The sequence below is a fragment of the Mobula birostris genome, chromosome 23 (assembly GCF_030028105.1).
Source record: "Mobula birostris isolate sMobBir1 chromosome 23, sMobBir1.hap1, whole genome shotgun sequence".
NCBI classification, from domain to species: domain Eukaryota; kingdom Metazoa; phylum Chordata; class Chondrichthyes; order Myliobatiformes; family Myliobatidae; genus Mobula; species Mobula birostris.
Genome location: NC_092392.1, coordinates 8,676,319 through 8,697,255, shown reverse-complemented (window position 1 = coordinate 8,697,255; position 20,937 = coordinate 8,676,319). Strand labels below are relative to the sequence as shown.

At 43.3% G+C, this 20,937-nt stretch overlaps 1 protein-coding gene across 1 annotated transcript in view; it reads right to left on the bottom strand.

Annotated features, from left to right (window-relative positions):
* Nucleotides 1-6,050: 6,050 nt before the first annotated feature.
* The window catches only part of tnpo3 (transportin 3), a 59,593-nt gene continuing 44,706 nt past the window's right edge, over nt 6,051-20,937 (bottom strand). Inside the window, exons 22-23 of the mRNA XM_072241677.1 lie at nt 10,834-10,932; nt 6,051-8,190 (exon numbers count right to left, since the gene is read on the bottom strand). Coding sequence (XP_072097778.1) covers nt 10,872-10,932 — 61 coding nt within the window. The 3' untranslated portion in view covers nt 6,051-8,190; nt 10,834-10,871. The remainder of the gene's footprint in view (nt 8,191-10,833; nt 10,933-20,937) is intronic.

Below are 20,937 nucleotides of genomic sequence, written 5' to 3'. Positions count from 1 at the left end.
TTGTCAGATCTCTGTCCATTCAATTAACCTATCTCTATATTCCTTTATCCTGTTCACAACCTGCCAATGTGTCACAAGCAAATTTAGCAACCATACCTATGGAGCTTTCATCCAAGTCATTGATATGAACTTTAAGTAGTTTGGGGCCTGATACCATCACTTTGGTGCACTGCTCCACAAATAACGCTTGCCTACTTGACACTCTGTTAGCTAGCGCTTTTGTTATCCTTAAAATATGTTCATTCTCCCATTCGTGCTGAAGTACTAACAGAATGGTTACTGAAACACCTTTATATGGGGCCAGCAGGGATTTGTGTAAGTCCTAAAGTCAAGTTAAATTCACTCAGCTCCTGTTTCTCTTCTGAAGATTTCAGTAAGGAGCAACATATGGTTGAATAAAAGAAACTTTAAGGGCTTATTCAATTAGCATCTAACTCGAAAGAACAGTCTTTTAAATTATGTTGGCTAGGTATACTATGCAGTAGTGTGTGGTAATGACTGACCTTGTGTCATATCAGGTTCCAGTTTTCAGTGTTGTCATCAATTCAGCATTCCACACTAACCAGAATTTGTGCACTCAGTATTTTCAGAGCCAGTTGTGCTAACACCCTTCTCAATAGGTTGACTGCATTGACTCGCACTGCAAATGTGTCTGGATGAAACAATAGTATATTGGAAAGTGATGGCTGTAGCACAGACTCAACTGAATTTTGTTACTTGGCAACTCTCGCACAGCAGAATTAACGTTGTCCCAGATACTTCCATTCTGAAACACCAGTGTTACTCCACATCTGTCATGTGTCTTCCACTGTTACAGCACAATGAAGCCATCAGTAGTCTGTGTTAAATACAAGGGCAACATGTATTTTAACACATCGACTGAGAATTATGAAACAAAGCACATGTCTCTGGCCAAGAACCTTCCTTCAGAACCAATAAAAGGAAAAACAAAACAAGTTAGATCTAAGTCACAGAGAAGGTGGGTAGAACAAAGGGAATATCTTTAGTAGAGTGAAGTCAATGTTATCCTGGGGATTAAGTCATCCAATCCACAGGCTCATGGAGACACAAGAGACTGTAGATGCTGGAAATATGGAATAACACACATAAATTGTCAGAGTTCAGAAAGTCAGGCAGTACCTACGGGGGGGTAAACACAGTCAACATTTCAGGCCAAGATCTTTTATCAGGACACAGATGCTGCTTGACCTGCTGAGTTTCTCCAGCATTTTGTGCGTGTTCTGGGGGTTAATGGGAAAGTTCTTCCAATTCTAACAGAAAGAGTAGGGTCATAGAAAAGAAACAGGCCCATCGTCTATGTTAAAGCATTTAAACTGGCTAGTCCCATTGACCTGCACCTGGACCATAATCCTCCATAAACCTGCCATCTATGTACCTATTCAAACTTCCCTTAAACATTGAAATCAAGCTTCGATACACTACTCACACTGGCAGCTCTTTCCACACTCCACCCTCTGAGTGAAGAAGTTTCCCCTCAGGTTTCCCTTAAAATTTTCACCTTTCACACTTAACCCATGACCTCTACTTGACGTCCCACCCAACCTCAGTAGAAAAAGCTTGAATTTACCCTATCTATATGCCTCATAATTTTGTATACCTCTATCAAATCTCCTCTCAATTTTCTATGTTCCAAGGAATAAAGTCTAACCTATTCAATCTTACCTTATAACTCAGGTGTTCCAGTCCCAACAATGTCCTTGTAAATTTTCTCTGTACTCTTTCAACCTTATTTACTTTTCTGTAGGTAGGTGACATAAACTGCACACAACACTGCCAGCGACAGTGGTAGAGGCAGATACAGTAAGGTCTTTTAAAATACTTAGGTAGGTAATGGAGCTTAGAAAAATAGAGGGCTATGCAGTAGGGAAATTCTAGGCAGCTTCTAGAGTGGGTTACATGGTCAGCACAATATTGTGGGCTGAAGGATCTGTAATGTGCTGAAGATTTCTCTATGTTCTACGTAATACTCCAAATTAGACCTCATCAACATCGTATAAAACTTTAACACAACATCCCATCTCCTGTACTCTATACTTTGATTTATGAAGGTCAATGTGCCAAAAGCTTTCTTTATGACCCTACCTACCTGTGATGCCACTTCCAATGAAATATGGACTGGCATTCCCAGATCCCTTTGTTCAATCACACTCCTCCCCTACTGTTCACTGTATAAGACCTACCCCCCTGGTTAGTCCTACTGAAGCATCCTTTTGGAAGAATATTGGCTTGAAATATCAATTGTTCATTTCCTTCCATAGACGCTGCCTGACTTGCTGGGTTTCTCCAGCAGTTTGTGTGCAGCACACTGACTTCTACTTGTTCTCTGGTATCTCATACTTTACCCTGGATCATAACATCTGAATAAAACCACGGAAAACAAAACCAGCTCATCATTACAGATCCATCACGTCAGATCTCCAACTTGGATTTTGCTCAAGCCCTGCAATGTCCATTTCTATCTCTTACCCAAGATCCATAAACAGAACCGCCCTGGTAGGCTTTGACTGCTCTTACCCCACTGAACTCATTTCTTCATCCTAGACTCCATCCTAGCTCCCCTCATCTTGAATGTAAGCGAGAAGGAACCAGACACCTCTTATGCACTCCATTCAACAAAAACACGATCAGTTCCCTCCACTAACACACTCAGTCATTTGGCAGAACCTGTCCTCACCTTCAACAACTTCTCCAAACCAAATGTGTGGCATGGTCACTCACATAGGCCCCAGCTACGTCTGCCTTTTTGTTTGCTCCATTGGACCGCCCTTCCTCCAAACCTCCTTTGGCACAAATCCCAACATTTTCTTCACTGCATCAATTGCATCTGTACTGCTTCCTGAATTCATGCACCATCAGATTTGGCCCCAACTTCCCTTCACCTCTTCCTGCTTTTCAATTCACACGAGCTGGCTCTGACACTTCTGCTTCTATATCTGTCTCCAGCTCGGGAGGCAGATTTGCTACTGACATTTTCTATAAATCTGCCAACTCCCACAGCTACCTCAGTTGCACCTCCTTCCATCTGGCCTCCTGTAAGAATTCTGTTTCTCTGTGTTTAGAGTTAGGGGGCACATCTGTAGTCAAGACAGCTTGAGAGCTTCTGAAATGTCCTCCTCATTCCGACAGCAGGGCTTCCTCTCTGCTGTAGTTGGAGTCCTTACAGAGAAGTATTTCCTCCATTTCCTGCACATGTGCTTTGACCTTTCATGAGAAAAATCAGTTTCATTAGTCCTATCTTTCAACTTACCAGCTTCCACATCATGGTGCATCATTTCCACCAGCTCCAATTTGATCCCACTCCCAGTGACATCTCCTCATCCCCTCCCATTCTGCTTCCTGTAGGGGCCACTCACTTTGTGACTCCCTTTCCCTTTATATCTCTGCAATCACATCTGTCCACCTCCCTAACAATGATCCAGAGCTCAAAACAGCCCCTCCGGATAAACCTGCACTTTTTCCAACTTGGTCTACTACATTTGGGGCTCACAATGTGGCCACCTCTACATTAATGAAAACAAGCATAGACTAGGTGAATGCTTTGTAGAGCATCAGCACTGTCCATAAATGACTATCCCATGCTTCCATTTGCACATCAGTAAACTTTCCTTCCTATTCCCACACTGACCCGTCTGTCCTCGGACTATTCCGTTGCTAGAGAGGCCAAATGCAGAATGGAGGAACAACACTTTTACTTAAGCAGTGTACAATCTAATGGCATTAATGTTTAATTTTCCAGGATAATAGCCCCTTATTTCATTCTCCTATCCTGTCTGCCATCACCCACTCCATCTCATTCCACCCATTACCTCCCAGCCTGTTTCCATCCACCTAGGTTGCTGATTACTGGCAATCTTTCCATTGCCCTCAGTCCTGATGCAGGGCCATAAGCCCAAAAGCTGAATTAACTGCATCTCTACCTTTCCAGTTCTCACAAGGGGTTACAAAAAACAGGTAAGCAGCACAAGGCTAAAATGCACCACAAAATTGGTGTTCATTCAATGCTCTCATTTTGGATCCTGGATCCTGTCCTATTTATGATGGACAATACTAACGACCGAACATCTACAGTCCTTTTGGGCAGAAAATCCTCAAGGTTCACAAGATTGTGAGTACATTTCTCTATCGCAGTGGTATCAACCCTTCATCCTGAAATTAAGGCATGCAATTTTAACCTTCCTAGCTTGAAAAGATAAATTTCAGTAACTATGTGTCAAACCCTTAGAATGCTATTTTGTTTAAGAAGGTTAAATCTCTCGGCATTCAAGAAGAAATGGTAAATTGGAATAGACATTGGTTTTACGGAAGGAGCCAGAGAGAGGTAGTAGATGGTTGCCTCTCTGACTGGAGGTCTGTGACTCATGGAGAGCCCAGGGGAACAGTGCTGGGTCCGTTGTTGTTTGTCACCTAGATCAATGATCTGGATGATGTGGTAAACTGGATCAACAAACTTATTGATGACACCAAAATTGAGGGCATCACAGCTTGCAGCTTTAAAAATGGGCTGAAAAACGGCAGACGGAATTGAATGCGGACAAGTGGGAGGTGTCGCACTTTGGTAGGGTCTTAAATAGTGAGTGGTAGAGCACTGAGAAGTGGAGTCGAACAAAGGGATCTGGGAATACAGATCAATTATTCATTAAAAGTAGCATCTCAGGTAGAGTTGCAAAGAAAGCTTTTGGCATATTGGCTTTCATAAATCAAAGTACTGAGCACAGGAAATGGCATGTTTAAGACATTGGTGAGGCCTAATTTGGAGTATTATGTGCAGTTTTGGTTACTTATCGACAGGAAAGATGTAAATAAGATTGAAAGAGTGCAGATAAAATTTACGAGGATGTTGCCGGGACTGGAGGACCCGAGTTATAAGGAAAGATTGAATAGGTTAGGACTGTATTCTTTGGAACGTAGAATAATGTGAGACTTGATAGAGGTATATAAAATTCTGCAGGACAGAGATAGGATAAGTGCAAGCAGGCTTTTTCCATTGAGGTTGATTGGGAGTACATGTAGAGGTCATGGGTTAAGGGTGAAAGGTGAAAAGTTTAAGGGGAACATGAGGCGAAACTTCTTCACTCAAGAGGGTTGAGAGTGTGTGGAATGAACTGCCCGCACAAGTGGCGCACAGAAGCTCAATTTCAACATTTAAGAGAAGTTTGAATAGGTACATGGATGGTAGGGGTATGGTCCTGATGCAAGTTAATGGGAATCAGCAGTTTGAACGGTTTGGCATGGACTAGATGGGCTGAAGGGCCTGCTTCTGAGCTATACTTTTTTATTACTCTAAACCTCAGTATCAGAAAACCTTAAACTCTCTGCAAAGGAAGCCTCCTCATCCTAAGAATCCTAGTGAATCTATGCTCACCACCCCAAGGCAAGTATATCCTTCCTTTGGTAGAGAGCATACTGCAAGTGCACATTAACCTCGAGATGTAGCTTTATCAACCTCCACACAACTGTAGAGACGTTCTTACTTTTGCAATCCAGCCCCCTTGACAATCAAAGCAATTTGTCATTTACCTTTGGAATGACTTGTCATACTTACAACTTCCTACATTTTTACAAATCAGATACTGCACCTTTGTAAACCAACATGTAGACTTGCACCATTTAAAAAATTAACAATTGCACGTAAATAAATTTTGTGCATTAAAATCAATTTGCCACTTTCTTACCCATTCAACATGTCCAAACCCCTGGTAATTTTCATCGCTGCTTGCCTCACCCAGTTCTGCATCAGCACCACACTTGAAGACCTTATTCTTGATTCCATTGTTTAACTCACTATAGACTGTAGATGATAGGAAATAGGTCTAATGCCAATTCTTGTTGCATCCTATTAACACAAGACTATGAATATGAAAATAACCCATTTATTTCTACTAATTTTTCTATCAACTATCCTGATTACCCACAACCTTGTTAACCCTTAGCTTCTGTAACAAGGATTACTTTTGTCTCACAAGTTACTTCCACAAATAATATAGTAGATTTGTGAAACTTTATTTTTTTTATAAAACCAGAGAAAAGCATGAGGTACAATTAACGTAAAGTACTTCAGTGTTACATTCTTAAGATAGCTTCCAGCAAATTCCCAACAACTGATGTAGGGAGAAAGGTTCTTTATCTCTCTCTCTCCCCCCACCTTCTTTGAATAGTATGCTTATATCTGCGCTTTTCAGGCTACTTCGACCATGAAAGAATGTAGGAAATTTTGAAATATATCATTAATTCATGCACCAGCTTTTCATTCATCTCTTCAAGAAGCTGCCGGATTTTAGTTGCATTAATTTGTTGTCAACTTTGCCGTTGTCTTGCAAGACCATGGATCTGCGCCTGGAAAGTCTTCACTCTCCAGGGCACAGGCCTGGGCAAGATTGTATGAATGACCAGCAGTTGCCCACGCTGCAAGTCTCCCCTCTCCACGAAACTGATGTTGTCCAAGGGAAGGGCATTAGGAACCATACAGCTTGGCAACAGCGTCATCGCAGAGCAATGTGTGATTACGTGCCTTGCTCAAGGACACAACACGTTCCCTCGGCTGGGGCTCGAACTCACGACCTTCAGGTAGCTAGTCCAATGCCTTAACCACTTGGCCATGTGCCCATGTCCTTGCTGTTGTAAGGATGTAAGAAACTTGCAAAAGGATACAGGTAGATTATAAGAGTGGGAAAACATTTGGCAGATGGAATTTAAGCCTGGTTACAACAATTGAAACTTGTTTGAAGTAGTGGAGTGATTGAGCATGTGGAACAGCCAAGTCAATCACCTGCTCACCTCTCATGACCAGGTGAGTGTCGTGTGCGCACTACCCTGAGGAAGTACTTTGAATTGTAACCAAGCCCTTGCAGAGGCCCCCACAGCAATTCTTTCCCTTCCCAAGAAGTCAGCTATTAGGAGAGGTGGTGAAAATGATCCTATCTTCAAAGTGAATGGAGAGGGGTGGAGGGGTGCAATCATCATCCTACAAGCCACTCAATACTTGCTTAATTTCCCAACTCTGCTCTGCTCAGAAGCTCCTTGTTATGTTGGCAAGATTAACTTCTTTACCCAAACAATGGTGTGAAACTCACTATCATATCAATTAGCTAAGGCACATAGTTTTCAAAATTTAAGACTGAGCTGTCTAAGAGAAAGCAACAGAGAGTTGCTTGGGTGTTAATTCTGCACAAACCACGAGTTTCTGAACTTACATCGTAAAACAGAAGACACACGGATTTATTATTCTTTTTTTATTGTTCTCGAGATGGCTACAACACCAGACGGAACAGCATTTGCACACGCTCAAATCTTCACCCACCTCTGGGATTGCATCCCTCCCAGCCAGCCTGACAGCACAGTCCGAGTACAGGACTCTGCTATAAAACAGACAGCGCCCACTCATGTAATCACTCCCTGCTTCTCTTGACCTGTTGTTCAGTCTTGTTAGCAATCTTCAAAGTTATTGTGGTAAAACTTCTCCACATCCTCCTTTCCCCAACTCCCACCTGGCTTCCCACATTTTGCTGAAGGTTAGGCTCAAATCCACAACTCCACATCCCAGAGATCCATGACTCCACTTTAGGAATTTTGGATTTTGTGTTTTCATTTAAAACTAACATTCTTCCCAGTATTTTTAAATTGTCTCACAGCTGGAGTTACACAGCCCATATTGTCCTTTGTCTGTTAATCAGGAACACTAAAGATGATTTTCATTTTAAAAGTCATTAAGAAAGTCTCTTGTGCTGTGCACAGTAAACTCCCCTGCCCTCTTCCCACCCCACCAAACAAAAACCAAAACAAAACCTCCTCCCTGAAGGAACTCTGGTGGATTAAAAGCTGGTTTATTCCAGATTGTCCCTTTTACATACAAGCTCAAAGCAACTGAATTTCGACTGCCCATCGATTTGGCAATCATTCATTCATGCTGTTGTTCCTCTGTTGAGGCCATCTTGAAGCTGGGGAGGGGAAATCAAATCCTGGACTTCCCCCAACCCTTTGCATGCCCTGATGCACAATGCCAGGGAAGCTCCAGCCATGTGGCGTTATGCAGTAGGGTGTTTGGCACTTCTCGCGCAGGTTACCGACCTCTGCTTGTAATTGTTTGCCCTATTTGCTCTTGCTGGTACCCAGCCATGGCGGATAGTTTCTTAATATTTGCATTTCCAGTCTGTCTGTTTGAGATACGGTCCTCTGTGGAAAGAATAAGTGAACACTTTGAACAATTTCTGGTTGATTTTACAAACACTGCTGAGAACATAATTCAAAGAAAAACTTAATAATGCTGGTTTATGGGTAAGATGAACTCCACACATTTAGAGGGGGTGTGTCCATGAGATGGAATGTGACATTGTGAACAGCCCAATTTGGCCCCACTACAGAACAACATGTTCAAGAGACACACATCAAAGTTGCTGGTGAACGCAGCAGGCCAGGCAGCATCTGTAGGAAGAGGTGCAGTCGACGTTTCAGGCTGAGACCCTTCGTCAGGACTAACTGAAGGAAGAGTGAGAAAGGGATTTGAAAGTTGGAGGGGGAGGGGGAGATCCAAAATGATAGGAGAAGACAGGAGGGGGAGGGATGGAGCCAAGAGCTGGACAGGTGATTGGCAAAAGGGGATACGAGAGGATCATGGGACAGGAGGTCCGGGAAGAAAGACAGGGGGGGGGGGACCCAGAGGATGGGCAAGAGGTATATTCAGAGGGACAGAGGGAGAAAAAGGAGAGTGAGAGAAAGAATGTGTGCATAAAATAAGTAACAGATGGGGTACGAGGGGGAGGTGGGGCCTTAGCGGAAGTTAGAGAAGTCGATGTTCATGCCATCAGGTTGGAGGCTACCCAGACGGAATATAAGATGTTGTTCCTCCAACCTGAGTGTGGCTTCATCTTTACAGTAGAGGAGGCCGTGGATAGACATGTCAGAATGGGAATGGGATGTGGAATTAAAATGTGTGGCCACTGGGAGATCCTGCTTTCTCTGGCAGACAGAGCGTAGATGTTCAGCAAAGCAGTCTCCCAGTCTGCGTCGGGTCTCGCCAATATATAAAAGGCCACATCGGGAGCACCGGACACAGTATATCACCCCAGTCAACTCACAGGTGAAGTGTTGCCTCACCTGGAAGGACTGTTTGGGGCCCTGAATGGTGGTAAGGGAGGAAGTGTAAGGGCATGTGTAGCACTTGTTCCACTTACACGGATAAGTGCCAGGAGGGAGATCAGTGGGGAGGGATGGGGGGGACGAATGGACAAGGGAGTTGCGTAGGGAGCGATCCCTGCAGAATGCAGGGGGGGGGGGGGGGAGGGAAAGATGTGCTTAGTGGTGGGATCCCGTTGGAGGTGGCGGAAGTTACGGAGAATAATATGTTGGACCCGGAGGCTGGTGGGGTGGTAGGTGAGGACCAGGGGAACCCTATTCCTAGTGAGGATGGAGTGAGAGCAGATGTACGTGAAATGGGGAAGATTCCACCACTAAGCACATCTTTCCCTCCGCCCCCCCTGCATTCCGCAGGGATCGCTCCCTCCGCAACTCCCTTGTCCATTCGTCCCCCCCATCCCTCCCCACTGATCTCCCTCCTGGCACTTATCCGTGTAAGCGCACATTAGTCAAAAGTGTCACTGAATTCCAGCATGCAATGCCTATATTTCTTGGCACTTCTTCAAAAACAGTAAATTGTCATCAAGAACATCCATAATCTTAAACCAAAACTGTACGCCTTAATTTTCTAAATCATATGAAATAGCATTACTTAGAATTCTTCTAATATTTTTCCTACCACCAGGGTTAACTTGACAGGCATATCATTATGGGTTACTGCTTTCTCCCTTTTTAAAATTCCACATTCCATTGGTCTGTAGTGAATGTGCTGAACAGTGCAGAAACAGATCTCTTTGGCCCACCTGCTCCATGATGCCTCGTTGGGCCTGGATTGCTTATGCCTTTCCTATCCAAAACACTTTTTAAATATTGTAACTGTATCTGCATCAGCCATTTTGTCCAGCAGCAATTTCCAGAAATTTAGAAAAACCTACCCCTCATTTCACCTTTGAATTCCTTTCCTCTCATCTTAAACCAATGCCCTTCAGTTCTAAATTCCCCTGCCTTGGGAAAAGTGCAGTCCTAACAAATGTCTTTTACAATTTCATCATGACATCTCAAGTCCTACACTCAAAGTCTCAGCTACACAACATTCCAAATCCACTTTTCACTACCCTAACAAAAATGACACAGATGGTCCAGTCCTACTGGTCAACATGCTGACAAGTTCTGAAGTGAAACACCACTTAGCAAAGCCTGTTCTTGCAGGCAGTCTCGTAAACCTCAACAAGATATAGTGTGCACTTGGACGTTGAACATGAATAGCATGTGACACTTTCAATAGGTCAGTGAAGAGGAAGGAAGAGAGGAAGAAACAAATTAAATACGAAAGGCATTATAGTTTCAAACAGCAAAGAGGGGAAGCGCATTGCACAAACCCAGTTACCCTCTCCTGCATCTTCAGCCTAGGCTCCCCCACCCCATTCCAATGTCATACCACAACCCCAATCCAGTGCTCACATTTGGTAAATTCAGTATGTTGAACACATGCACTAGTTTATTTTTATGAGAAACAGAGGGCCAAATTAGAGAACTAACCCCATACTCCTGAAACAGAGAAACACATTTTACTAGACCTTCAATTATACAGTTTTACAAGACACATTACTACTTCCAGTTCAGGAGTTCCCAACCAGGGTCTACAGAGCCCTTGATTAACAGCATCAGCTCTTGGCATAAAAATATTAGGAACCCCTGCTCTAGTTGACTCCAAGCATTTGTAGATAATGAGGCAGTCCTTACCTGGGAGACTGATGCAAGTCATGGATTTATGAACACAGCTATCGGAAGAGGCGTGTGAAATCTCTCAAAGCCCAGCAAACCTTTTTGCATTCATCAGCACTGCAAGAGGTGCAAGTAATGCATTAAAAAGTGTCAGAGCACTGGGTCAAGTAAATCAAATTTCCACACCCTAGACCAAAGCAACATGGTCCTTTGGATTAATGTTCCTTTTATCCAATCTCGCACAATGAATGAACATACTGCACCTCAGAGACTGTTGAAACTCAAGTAAAATATAAATTTGGTAACAAATACACAAAGTTGTATGAAAGTGTGTCAAAGGTATTCTTCCACCTTGAATAACAGCCAGTAAAAGCAGGCATCTAATGTTTGTCTTTTCAGGTGAAAAAAATTTCCAGGGACGAACTCTTAATAGGGATCAACTGCTCACTGTCCACTACCTAAGCAGATTATTGTGTTCACTTAACAAACAAGAACCATTTCAGAATCTCAGGTTTAATATCATCAGCGTATGTCATGAAATTTGTTGTTTTGCAGCAGGAGTACATTGCAATACACAATAATATAAGCTATAAATTACAAAAAGTAAATATAAAAAAGAAAATTACATTAAATAAGTAGTGCAAAAAGAGCGGGAAAAATACTGAGGTGGTGTTCATAGATTCATTGTCCATTCAGAAATCTGATGGCAGAATGGAAGAAGCTGTTCCCATTACACTAAGTGTGTATCTTTAGGCTCCTGTATCTCCTCCTGGATGGGAACGATGAGAAGAGGGCATGTCCTTGGTGATTGGGGTCCTTAATGATGGAAGCTGCCTTTTTGAGGCATCACCTTATGAAGGTGTCCTGGATGCTTGGAAGGTTAGTGCCCAAGAAGGAGCTGGCTGAGTTTACAACTTTCTGCAGCTTTTTCAATCCTGTGTCGTGCTCTTTGTAAATCCTTGCTGAACAAACTCTCAATTGTATTTGTAAAGATAAGTTTATCTTTATTTGCACATGTACATCGAAACATATGGTGAAATGTATTAAATCAGCAAAGATTGTGCTAAGGACAACCTACGAGCGTCACCACACCTCCTGCGCCAATATAGCATGCCCACAACTCACTAACCTTAACCTTGGAGGAAAGTAAGGCATCTGGAGGAAACCCACATGGTCACAGGAAAACGTACAAATTGCTTACAGACAGCAGCAGGAATTGAACCCCAGTGATTGCTGGCACCATGAAGCGTGCTACCATGCCACCCCTCCAGTGTCTGTGTTGCAGCTTGCTGGGAACTGGGGGATTTATAAATGCCTTACAGCCACTCTTCATTTACAAGAGATGGCAGCCCGTCAGAATCTGACTCTGCACACACATGTACACTTCAGCAGGGATTAACAGTGCTGGCTAATTCAGGCCTCCTTATGCAAAAGACCAACTCCAGCTACAAATGGACCGACATTAACTAAGTGCAGGTTGTTCAGCTGTCTCACACCTCCAGCCACCTGGGTGCAATCCTGAACTCTGGTAGTGTGTGTATCAGTGTCTGTTTCTGTGTGGAGTGTGCAATTCTCCCTATGGTGGCCTGGTTTTTCCCACATTCCAAAAACATGCCAACTGGCAGGTAAATTGACTCCTTTAGGAAAATGAAAGGAGAATCATGGGCATATCTGTGGATATATGTACAAAGTACAAAAATACAAAGTAAAATTCATTTGCCTTCCTTGTCACAGACTCAACTGGCAAATTAACCTTCAAGGAATCCTGCAGCAGGACTCCAAATCCATTTGCGCCTCAGATTTTAGTAGTTTCTCTCCATTTAGAAAATAGTCAACCCTTTCACTTCTTCTACCAAAGTGTATGACCATACACTTCCTGACACTGTATTCCATCTGCTATTTCTTTGCCCATTCTCCTAATCTGTCTAAGTCCTTCTGTAGCCTATTTCCTCAAACTTACCTGCGCCTCCACCTACCTTTGTATCGTCTGCACACTTTGCAACAAAGCTATCTATTCCATCACCCAAATCAGTGGCATATAACATAAGAAGAAAATGGTCCCAACACAGACCCCTGTGGAACACCACTAGTCACCAGCAGCCAACTAGAAAAGGCTCCCTTTATTCCCACTCTTTGCCTCCTGCCAATCAGCCACTGCTTTATCCATGCTAGAATCCTTCCTGTAATACCACAGGCTCCTAGCTTGTTAACCAGTCTCATGTGTGGCATCTTGTCAAAGGCCTTCTGAAAATCCACGTACACAACATCAATTGATTCTCCTTTGTCTCTCCTGCTTGTTATTCATTCAAAGAATTCCAACAGATTTGTAAGGGAAGATTTTCCCTTGAGGAAACCATGCTGACTAGGGCCTATTTACTATATGCCTCCAAGAACCCCAAAACCACATCCTTAATAATCGACTCCAACATCTTCCCAACTACTGAGGTCTGACTAACTGGACTATAGTTTCCTTTCTTCTGCCTCTCTCCCTTCTTGAAGAGTGAAGTGACATTTGCAATTTTCCAGTCTTCCAGAATCTACTGATTCTGGAAAGATCATTACTAATGCCTCCACAATCTCTTCAGTCAACTCTTTTAGAACCCTGGGGTGTAAACTATCTGATCCAGATGACTTATCTACCTTTAGACCTTTCAGTTTCCCAAGAACCTTCTCCCTAGTAATGGTAACTTCACACACATCATGACCCCTGACACCTGGAACTTCCACCATACTGCTAGTACACTGTACAGTGAAGACTGATGCAAAATATTTATTCAGTTCATCCACTATTTCATTGTCCCCCATTACTACCTCTCCAGCATTGTTTTCCAGTAGTCTGATATCCATACTCGCCTCTCTTTTACAGTTTAGGTATCTGAAGAAACTTTGGCATCCTCTTTAATATTATTGGCTGGCTTACTTTCATATTTCATCTTTACCTTTTTAAATGACTTTTTTTAGTTGTCTTCTGTTGGTATTTAAAAGCCTCCCAATCCTCTAACGTCAGACTAATTTTTGCTCTATTGTTTACCCTCTTTGACTTTTATGTTAGCTTCAACTACCCTTGTTAGCTATGGTTGTGTCATCTTGCCTTTAGAATACTTCTTCCTCTTTGGGATGTATATATCCTGAGCCTTCTGAATTGCTTCCAGAAATTCCAGCCATTGCTGCTCTGGCATCAGCCCTGCCAGTGTTCTTTTCCAATAAGTTCTGGCCAACTCCTCCCTCATGCCTCTGTAATTCCCTTTACGCCACTGTAATACTGATACATCTGACCTTAGCTTCTCTTTTTCAAATTTCAGAGTGAATTCAGTTATATTATGATCACTTTCCCTTAAGGGTTCTTTTACCTTAAGCTCTCGAATCAATCCTGGTTCACTGCACAACACCCAATCTAGAATAGCTAATCCTCTAATGAGCTCAACCAGCAGCTGCTCTAAAAAGCCATCTCGTAGGCACTCTGGAAATTCCCCCTTCAGTAAACCAGCACCAATCCAATTTTCCCAAACTACCTACATATTGAAGCCCCCCCATGACTATTGTAACATTGCAAACACGAGGAAATCTGCAGATGCTGGAATTTCAAGCAACACACATAAAAGTTCACTGGTGAACGCAGCAGGCCAGGCAGCAACTCTAGGAAGAAGTACAGTCGACGTGTCGGGCCGAGACCCTTCGTCAGGACTAACTGAAAGAAGAGCTAGTAAGAGATTTGAAAGTGGGAGGGGGAGGGGGAGATCCGAAATGATAGGAGAAGACAGGAGGGGGAGGGATGGAGGAACAACACCTTACATTCCGTCTGGGTAGCCTCCAACCTGATGGCATGAACATTGACTTCTGAAACTTACGCTAATGCCCCACCTCCCCCTCGTACCCCATCCATTATTTATTTACATGCACACATTCTTTTTTTTTTCTCTCTCTCTCTCTCCTTTTTCTCCGTCTGTCCCTCTCACTATACCCCTTGCCCATCCTCTGGGCTTCCCCCCTCCCCCTTTTCTTTCTCTCTAGGCCTCCTGTCCCATGATCCTTAAATATCCCTTTTGCCAATCAACTGTCCAGCTCTTGGCTCCATCGCTCCCCCTCCTGTCTTCTCTTATCATTTCGGATCTCTCCCCCCCCCCCCAACTCAAATCTCTTACTAGCTCTTCTTTCAGTTAGTCCTGACGAAGGGTCTCAGCCTGAAACGTCGACTGTACCTCTTCCTAGAGATGCTGCCTGGCCTGCTGCGTTCACCAGCAACTTTTATGTGTGTGACTATTGTAACACTGCCCTTTTGGCATACATTTTCTATCTCCCATTGTAATTTGCAGGCCACATCCTTACTACTGTTTGAGGACCTGTATAAAACTCCCATCTGTGTCTTTTTACCCTTGCAGTTCCTTAGATCTATCCACAATTCAACTGCTTCCCACTCTATGTCACCTCTTTCTAATGATTTCAATTTTTTTTTAAAACAGCAGCGCCGCACTACCTTGCTGCCTATCGTTTCAATACAACATACATTCCTGAACATTGACCTCCCAGCTATAATCTTCTTTCAGCCATGATTCAATGCCTACATCATGCTTGCCAATCTGTAACTGTGCTACAAGTTCATCAACCTTATTCCGTATATTGCATGCATTCAGATATAACATCTTCAGACCTGTATTACCCTTTTTGATTTTGTCCATCTTTTGCATTGTAACTCATCCTGTTGACTGTAATTCTGCCCTATCATCAGCTTCCCCTTGCTAGGAGTCTCACTGCACATTGCCTCTGTTTGTAACCCAACTACATCATCCTCAGCACTATCACATTAGTTCCCATTCCCCTGCCAAGTTTCAATAGGTACATTTAATGCCAGAGAAATGCATACAATATGTAGAAATGTATACATCCTGAAATTCTTTTTCTTCGCAAACATCCACGAAAACAGGAGTGCCCCAAAGGTGAATGACGGTTAAAATGTTAGAACCCCAATCCCCCAGCTCCTCCCTCCCACACACAAGCAACAGCAAGACAACGACCCCTCCCCACCCCCACCAGCAAAAAAGCATCAGTGCCCTCCACCGAACACTCAAGCTTGCAGCAAGTTAGTTTAAACCCACCCGAACTCTAATCAACCTGCCCACGAGGATATTGAACCCTCTTAGGTTCAGGTGTAAACTATCCCTTTTGGATATATTATATCTTCCCCAGAAGAGATCATAATGATCCATAAATCTGAACCCTTGTGCCCTAGACCAGTTCCCTAGCTATGTATTCACCTGCCAAATCATCTTATTTTTACCCTCACTGGCATGTGGTACAGGCAGCAATCCAGAGATTACTACTACCCCAGAGGTCCTGTTTCTCAGAAGATTTTTCTATTTAGCTCCCTAAAATCTCTCTTCAGGACCTCCTCACCTTGTCTAACTAGATCATTGGTGTCAATATGTACCAAGACTTCTGGCTGCTCACCCTCACCCTTGATAATGCCATGGACACAACCCGAGACATTCCTGATGCTGGCACCAGGAAGGCAACATACCATCCGAGTGTCTCTATTGCGCCACAGAACCTCATCTCTGTTCGTCTGTCTGAGGAATCTCCTATGAACACTGCAGTCCTCCTCACCTCTCTGCTCTTCTGGCCACAGCACCAGACTCAGTGCCAGAAACCCGATCATTGTGGCTCCCCCCGGTAGGTTATCCTCCTCAATAATATCTAAAGTTATATTATTATTCAAGGGAATGACCTCAGGTGTACTTGGCACCGGCTGTGGCTTTTCCCTCCTTCTCCTGACAGCCGCCCATATACCTGTCTTCTGCAACCTAGGGGTGACTGCCTCCCTGTAGCTTCTGTCTATCACCTCCTCATTCTCCCGTATGAGTCGAAGGTCACCAAGCTGCACCTTACGTTCAATGGCCAGGGATAAAAAGTCTTACACTTCCAGTCACAAAATTCAAGGATAAATTCATAGAAACATAGAAACATAGAAAATAGGTGCAGAAGTAGGCCATTCGGCCCTTCCAGCCTGCACCGCCATTTATTATGATCATGGCTGATCATCCAACTCAGAACACCGCCCCAGCCTTCCCTCCATACCCCCTGACCCCCGTAGCCACAAGGGCCATATCTAACTCCCTCTTAAATATAGCCAATGAATTGGCCTCAACTGTTTCCTGTGGCAGAGAATTCCACAGATTCACCACTCTCTGTGTGAAGAAGTTTTTCCTAATCCCGGTCCTAAAAGGCTTCCCCTCTATCCTCAAACTGTGACCCCTCGTTCTGGACTTCCCCAACATCGGGAACAATCTTCTTGCATCTAGCCTGTCCAATCCCTTTAGGATCTTATACGTTTCAATCAGATCCCCCCTCAATCTTCTAAATTCCAACGAGTACAAGCCCAGTTCATCCATTCTTTCTTCATATGAAAGTCCTGGCATCCCAGGAATCAATCTGGTGAACCTTCTCTGTACTCCCTCTATGGCAAGGATGTCTTTCCTCAGATTAGGGGACCAAAACTGCACACAATACTCCAGGTGTGGTCTCACCAAGGCCTTGTACAACTGCAGTAGTACCTCCCTGCTCCTGTACTCAAATCCTCTCGCTATAAATGCCAGCATACCATTCGCCTTTTTCACCGCCTGCTGTACCTGCATGTCCACTTTCAATGACTGGTGTATAATGACACCCAGGTCACGTTGCACCTCCCCTTTTCCTAATCGGCCACCATTCAGATAATAATCTGTTTTCCTATTTTTGCCACCAAAGTGGATAACTTCACATTTATCCACATTAAATTGCATCTGCCATGAATTTGCCCACTCACCCAACCTATCCAAGTCACCCTGCATCCTCTTAGCATCCTCCTCACAGCTAACACTGCCACCCAGCTTCGTGTCATCCGCAAACTTGGAGATGCTGCATTCAATTCCCTCATCCAAGTCATTAATATATATTGTAAACAACTGGGGTCCCAGCACTGAGCCTTGTGGTACCCCACTAGTCACCGCCTGCCATTCTGAAAAGGTCCCGTTTATTCCCACTCTTTGCTTCCTGTCTGCTAACCAACTCTCCACCCACACCAATACCTTACCCCCAATACCGTGTGCTTTAAGTTTGCACACTAATCTCCTGTGTGGGACCTTGTCAAAAGCCTTCTGAAAATCCAAATATACCACATCCACTGGTTCTCCCCTATCCACTCTACTAGTTACATCCTCAAAAAATTCTATGAGATTCGTCAGACATGATTTTCCTTTCACAAATCCATGCTGACTTTGTCCGATCATTTCACCACTTTCCAAATGTGCTGTTATCACATCCTTGATAACTGACTCCAGCAGATTCCCCACCACCGACGTTAGGCTAACCGGTCTATAATTCCCCAGTTTCTCTCTCCCTCCTTTTTTAAAAAGTGGAGTTACATTAGCCACCCTCCAATCCTCAGGAACTAGTCCAGAACCTAACGAGTTTTGAAAAATTATCACTAATGCATCCACTATTTCTTGGGCTACTTCCTTAAGCACCCTGGGATGCAGACCATCTGGCCCTGGGGATTTATCTGCCTTCAATCCCTTCAATTTACCTAACACCACTTCCCTACTAACATGTATTTCGCTCAGTTCCTCCATCTCACTGGACCCTCTGTCCCCTACTATTTCTGGAAGATTATTTATGTCCTCCTTAGTGAAGACAGAACCAAAGTAATTATTCAATTGGTCTGCCATGTCCTTGCTCCCCATAATCAACTCACCTGTTTCTGCCTGCAGGGGACCTACATTTGTCTTTACCAGTCTTTTCCTTTTTACATATCTATAAAAGCTTTTACAGTCCGTTTTTATGTTGCCTGCCAGTTTTCTCTCATAATCTTTTTTCCCCTTCCTAATCAAGCCCTTTGTCCTCCTCTGCTGAGCTCTGAATTTCTCCCAGTCCTCAGGTGAGCCACTTTCTCTGGCTAATTTGTATGCTGCTTCTTTGGAATTGATACTATCCCTAATTTCTCTTGTCAGCCACGGGTGCACTACCTTCCTTGATTTATTCTTTTGCCAAACTGGGATGAACATTTGTTGCAGTTCATCCATGCAACCTTTAAATGCTTGCCATTGCATATCCACCGTCAATCCTTTAAGTGTCATTTGCCAGTCTATCTTAGCTAATTCACGTCTCATACCTTCAAAGTTACCCCTCTTTAAGTTCAGAACCTTTGTTTCTGAATTAACTATGTCACTCTCCATCTTAATGAAGAATTCCACCATATTATGGTCACTCTTACCCAAGGGGCCCCTCACGACAAGATTGCTAATTAACCCTTCCTCATTGCTCAAAACCCAGTCCAGAATAGCCTGCTCTCTAGTCAGTTCCTCGACATGTTGGTTGAAAAAACCATCCCGCATACATTCCAAGAAATCCTCTTCCTCAGCACCTTTACCAATTTGGTTCACCCAATCTACATGTAGATTGAAGTCACCCATTATAACTGCTGTTCCTTTATTGCACACATTTCTAATTTCCTGTTTAATACCATCTCCGACCTCACTACTACTGTTAGGTGGCCTGTACACAACTCCCACCAGCGTCTTCTGCCCCTTAGTGTTACGCAGCTCTACCCATATCGATTCCACATCTTCCCGGCTTATGTCCTTCCTTTCTATTGCGTTAATCTCTTCTTTAACCAGCAACGCCACCCCACCTCCCCTTCCTTCATGTCTATCCCTCCTGAATATTGAATATCCCTGAACGTTGAGCTCCCATCCCTGGTCACCCTGGAGCCATGTCTCTGTGATCCCAACTATATCATAATCATTAATAACAATCTGCACTTTCAATTCATCCACCTTATTACGAATGCTCCTTGCATTGACACACAAAGCCTTCAGGCGCTCTTTTACAACTCTCTTAGCCCTTATACAATTATGCTGAAAAGTGGCCCTTTTTAACGCTTGCCCTGGATTTGTTGGCCTGCCACTTTTACTTTTCTCCATAGTACTTTTTGTTTCTACCCTCACTTTACACCCCTCTGCCTCTCTGCGCTGGTTCCCATCCCCCTGTAGTGAACTAACCTCCTCACGCCTAGCCTCTTTAATTTGATTCCCACCCCCCAACCATTCTAGTTTAAAGTCACCTCAGTAGCCCCCGCTAATCTCCCTGCCAGAATATTGGTCCCCCATGATTGTTTAATGTCATTTCCAGTACGCCAGCGTTAAGGAGAATTAAGTCACTGTTACTCTGGATCTGAGGCAGCACCAAAATAAATATAATTATAAGAAACACAATAATAATAAAAGAACAATAAATATAAACACGGAAATAGGTTATAAACACGAATTGATTGGATATCCATAAAGTGATCCAAAAATCATAAAAATAATCCGATCACAAAACTGAGTATACTGTACAGAAAATCTCAGCGTGCTAAAGAAGAAAAGAAGGAATTGACTTCTTGCAAGAGCTCATGCAGCACAAGTGAGGTCTTGTTTTGTTTAATACAGCAAGTGGATAAACCTGAGAAATTAAGTTTAAACACAAACTCATATAAAATGAGGTAATATCAGAGCACAGTTACTACCATTTTTGGCTATTGCTAAAGAGAAAGAAAAAAAATAGACCAAGAGGAAACGATTCACATTATCTTTTTTAAACAATGATACCATTTTGTTTTGGGATGAAGCAGCAATGCATGATGAGGTTAACGGCCTCCTTCCCAAGTTGTGCTGGTCAAACAGCAAGTAGGGAGAAACAACAGTTCAGCTGGAGTTTTTGAACTGTGATCAGTATGCCGACCACCCCCACACCCAGGGCTCCTGTCCACAACCTATACTCTCTGTGCACGTTAAGCAACGGCAGAACTTCATCATGGTAAAATGCTAGATAACAAAAAGAGGTTCCAGGAAGGACAATATTAGAATCTCCACTTTGGACACTTTGCTTAAAACTCTTTAACCACAGTTTAGATTTGAGTGACTTGGAAGTTGTTTCAAAACAGAATGGAACCTGGATACCTGATCCAAGCCAAGGATCTGTTCAGACTTGAAATGGCTTGGGGACAAAAGTATAGGTTCTTAAGAGTTAGGTTGAACTAAGTAAATACTCTACTGAAGTCTCCATGATTCCAAAAGTGAACAAATGCAGAAATAAAAATAGAAAATGTTA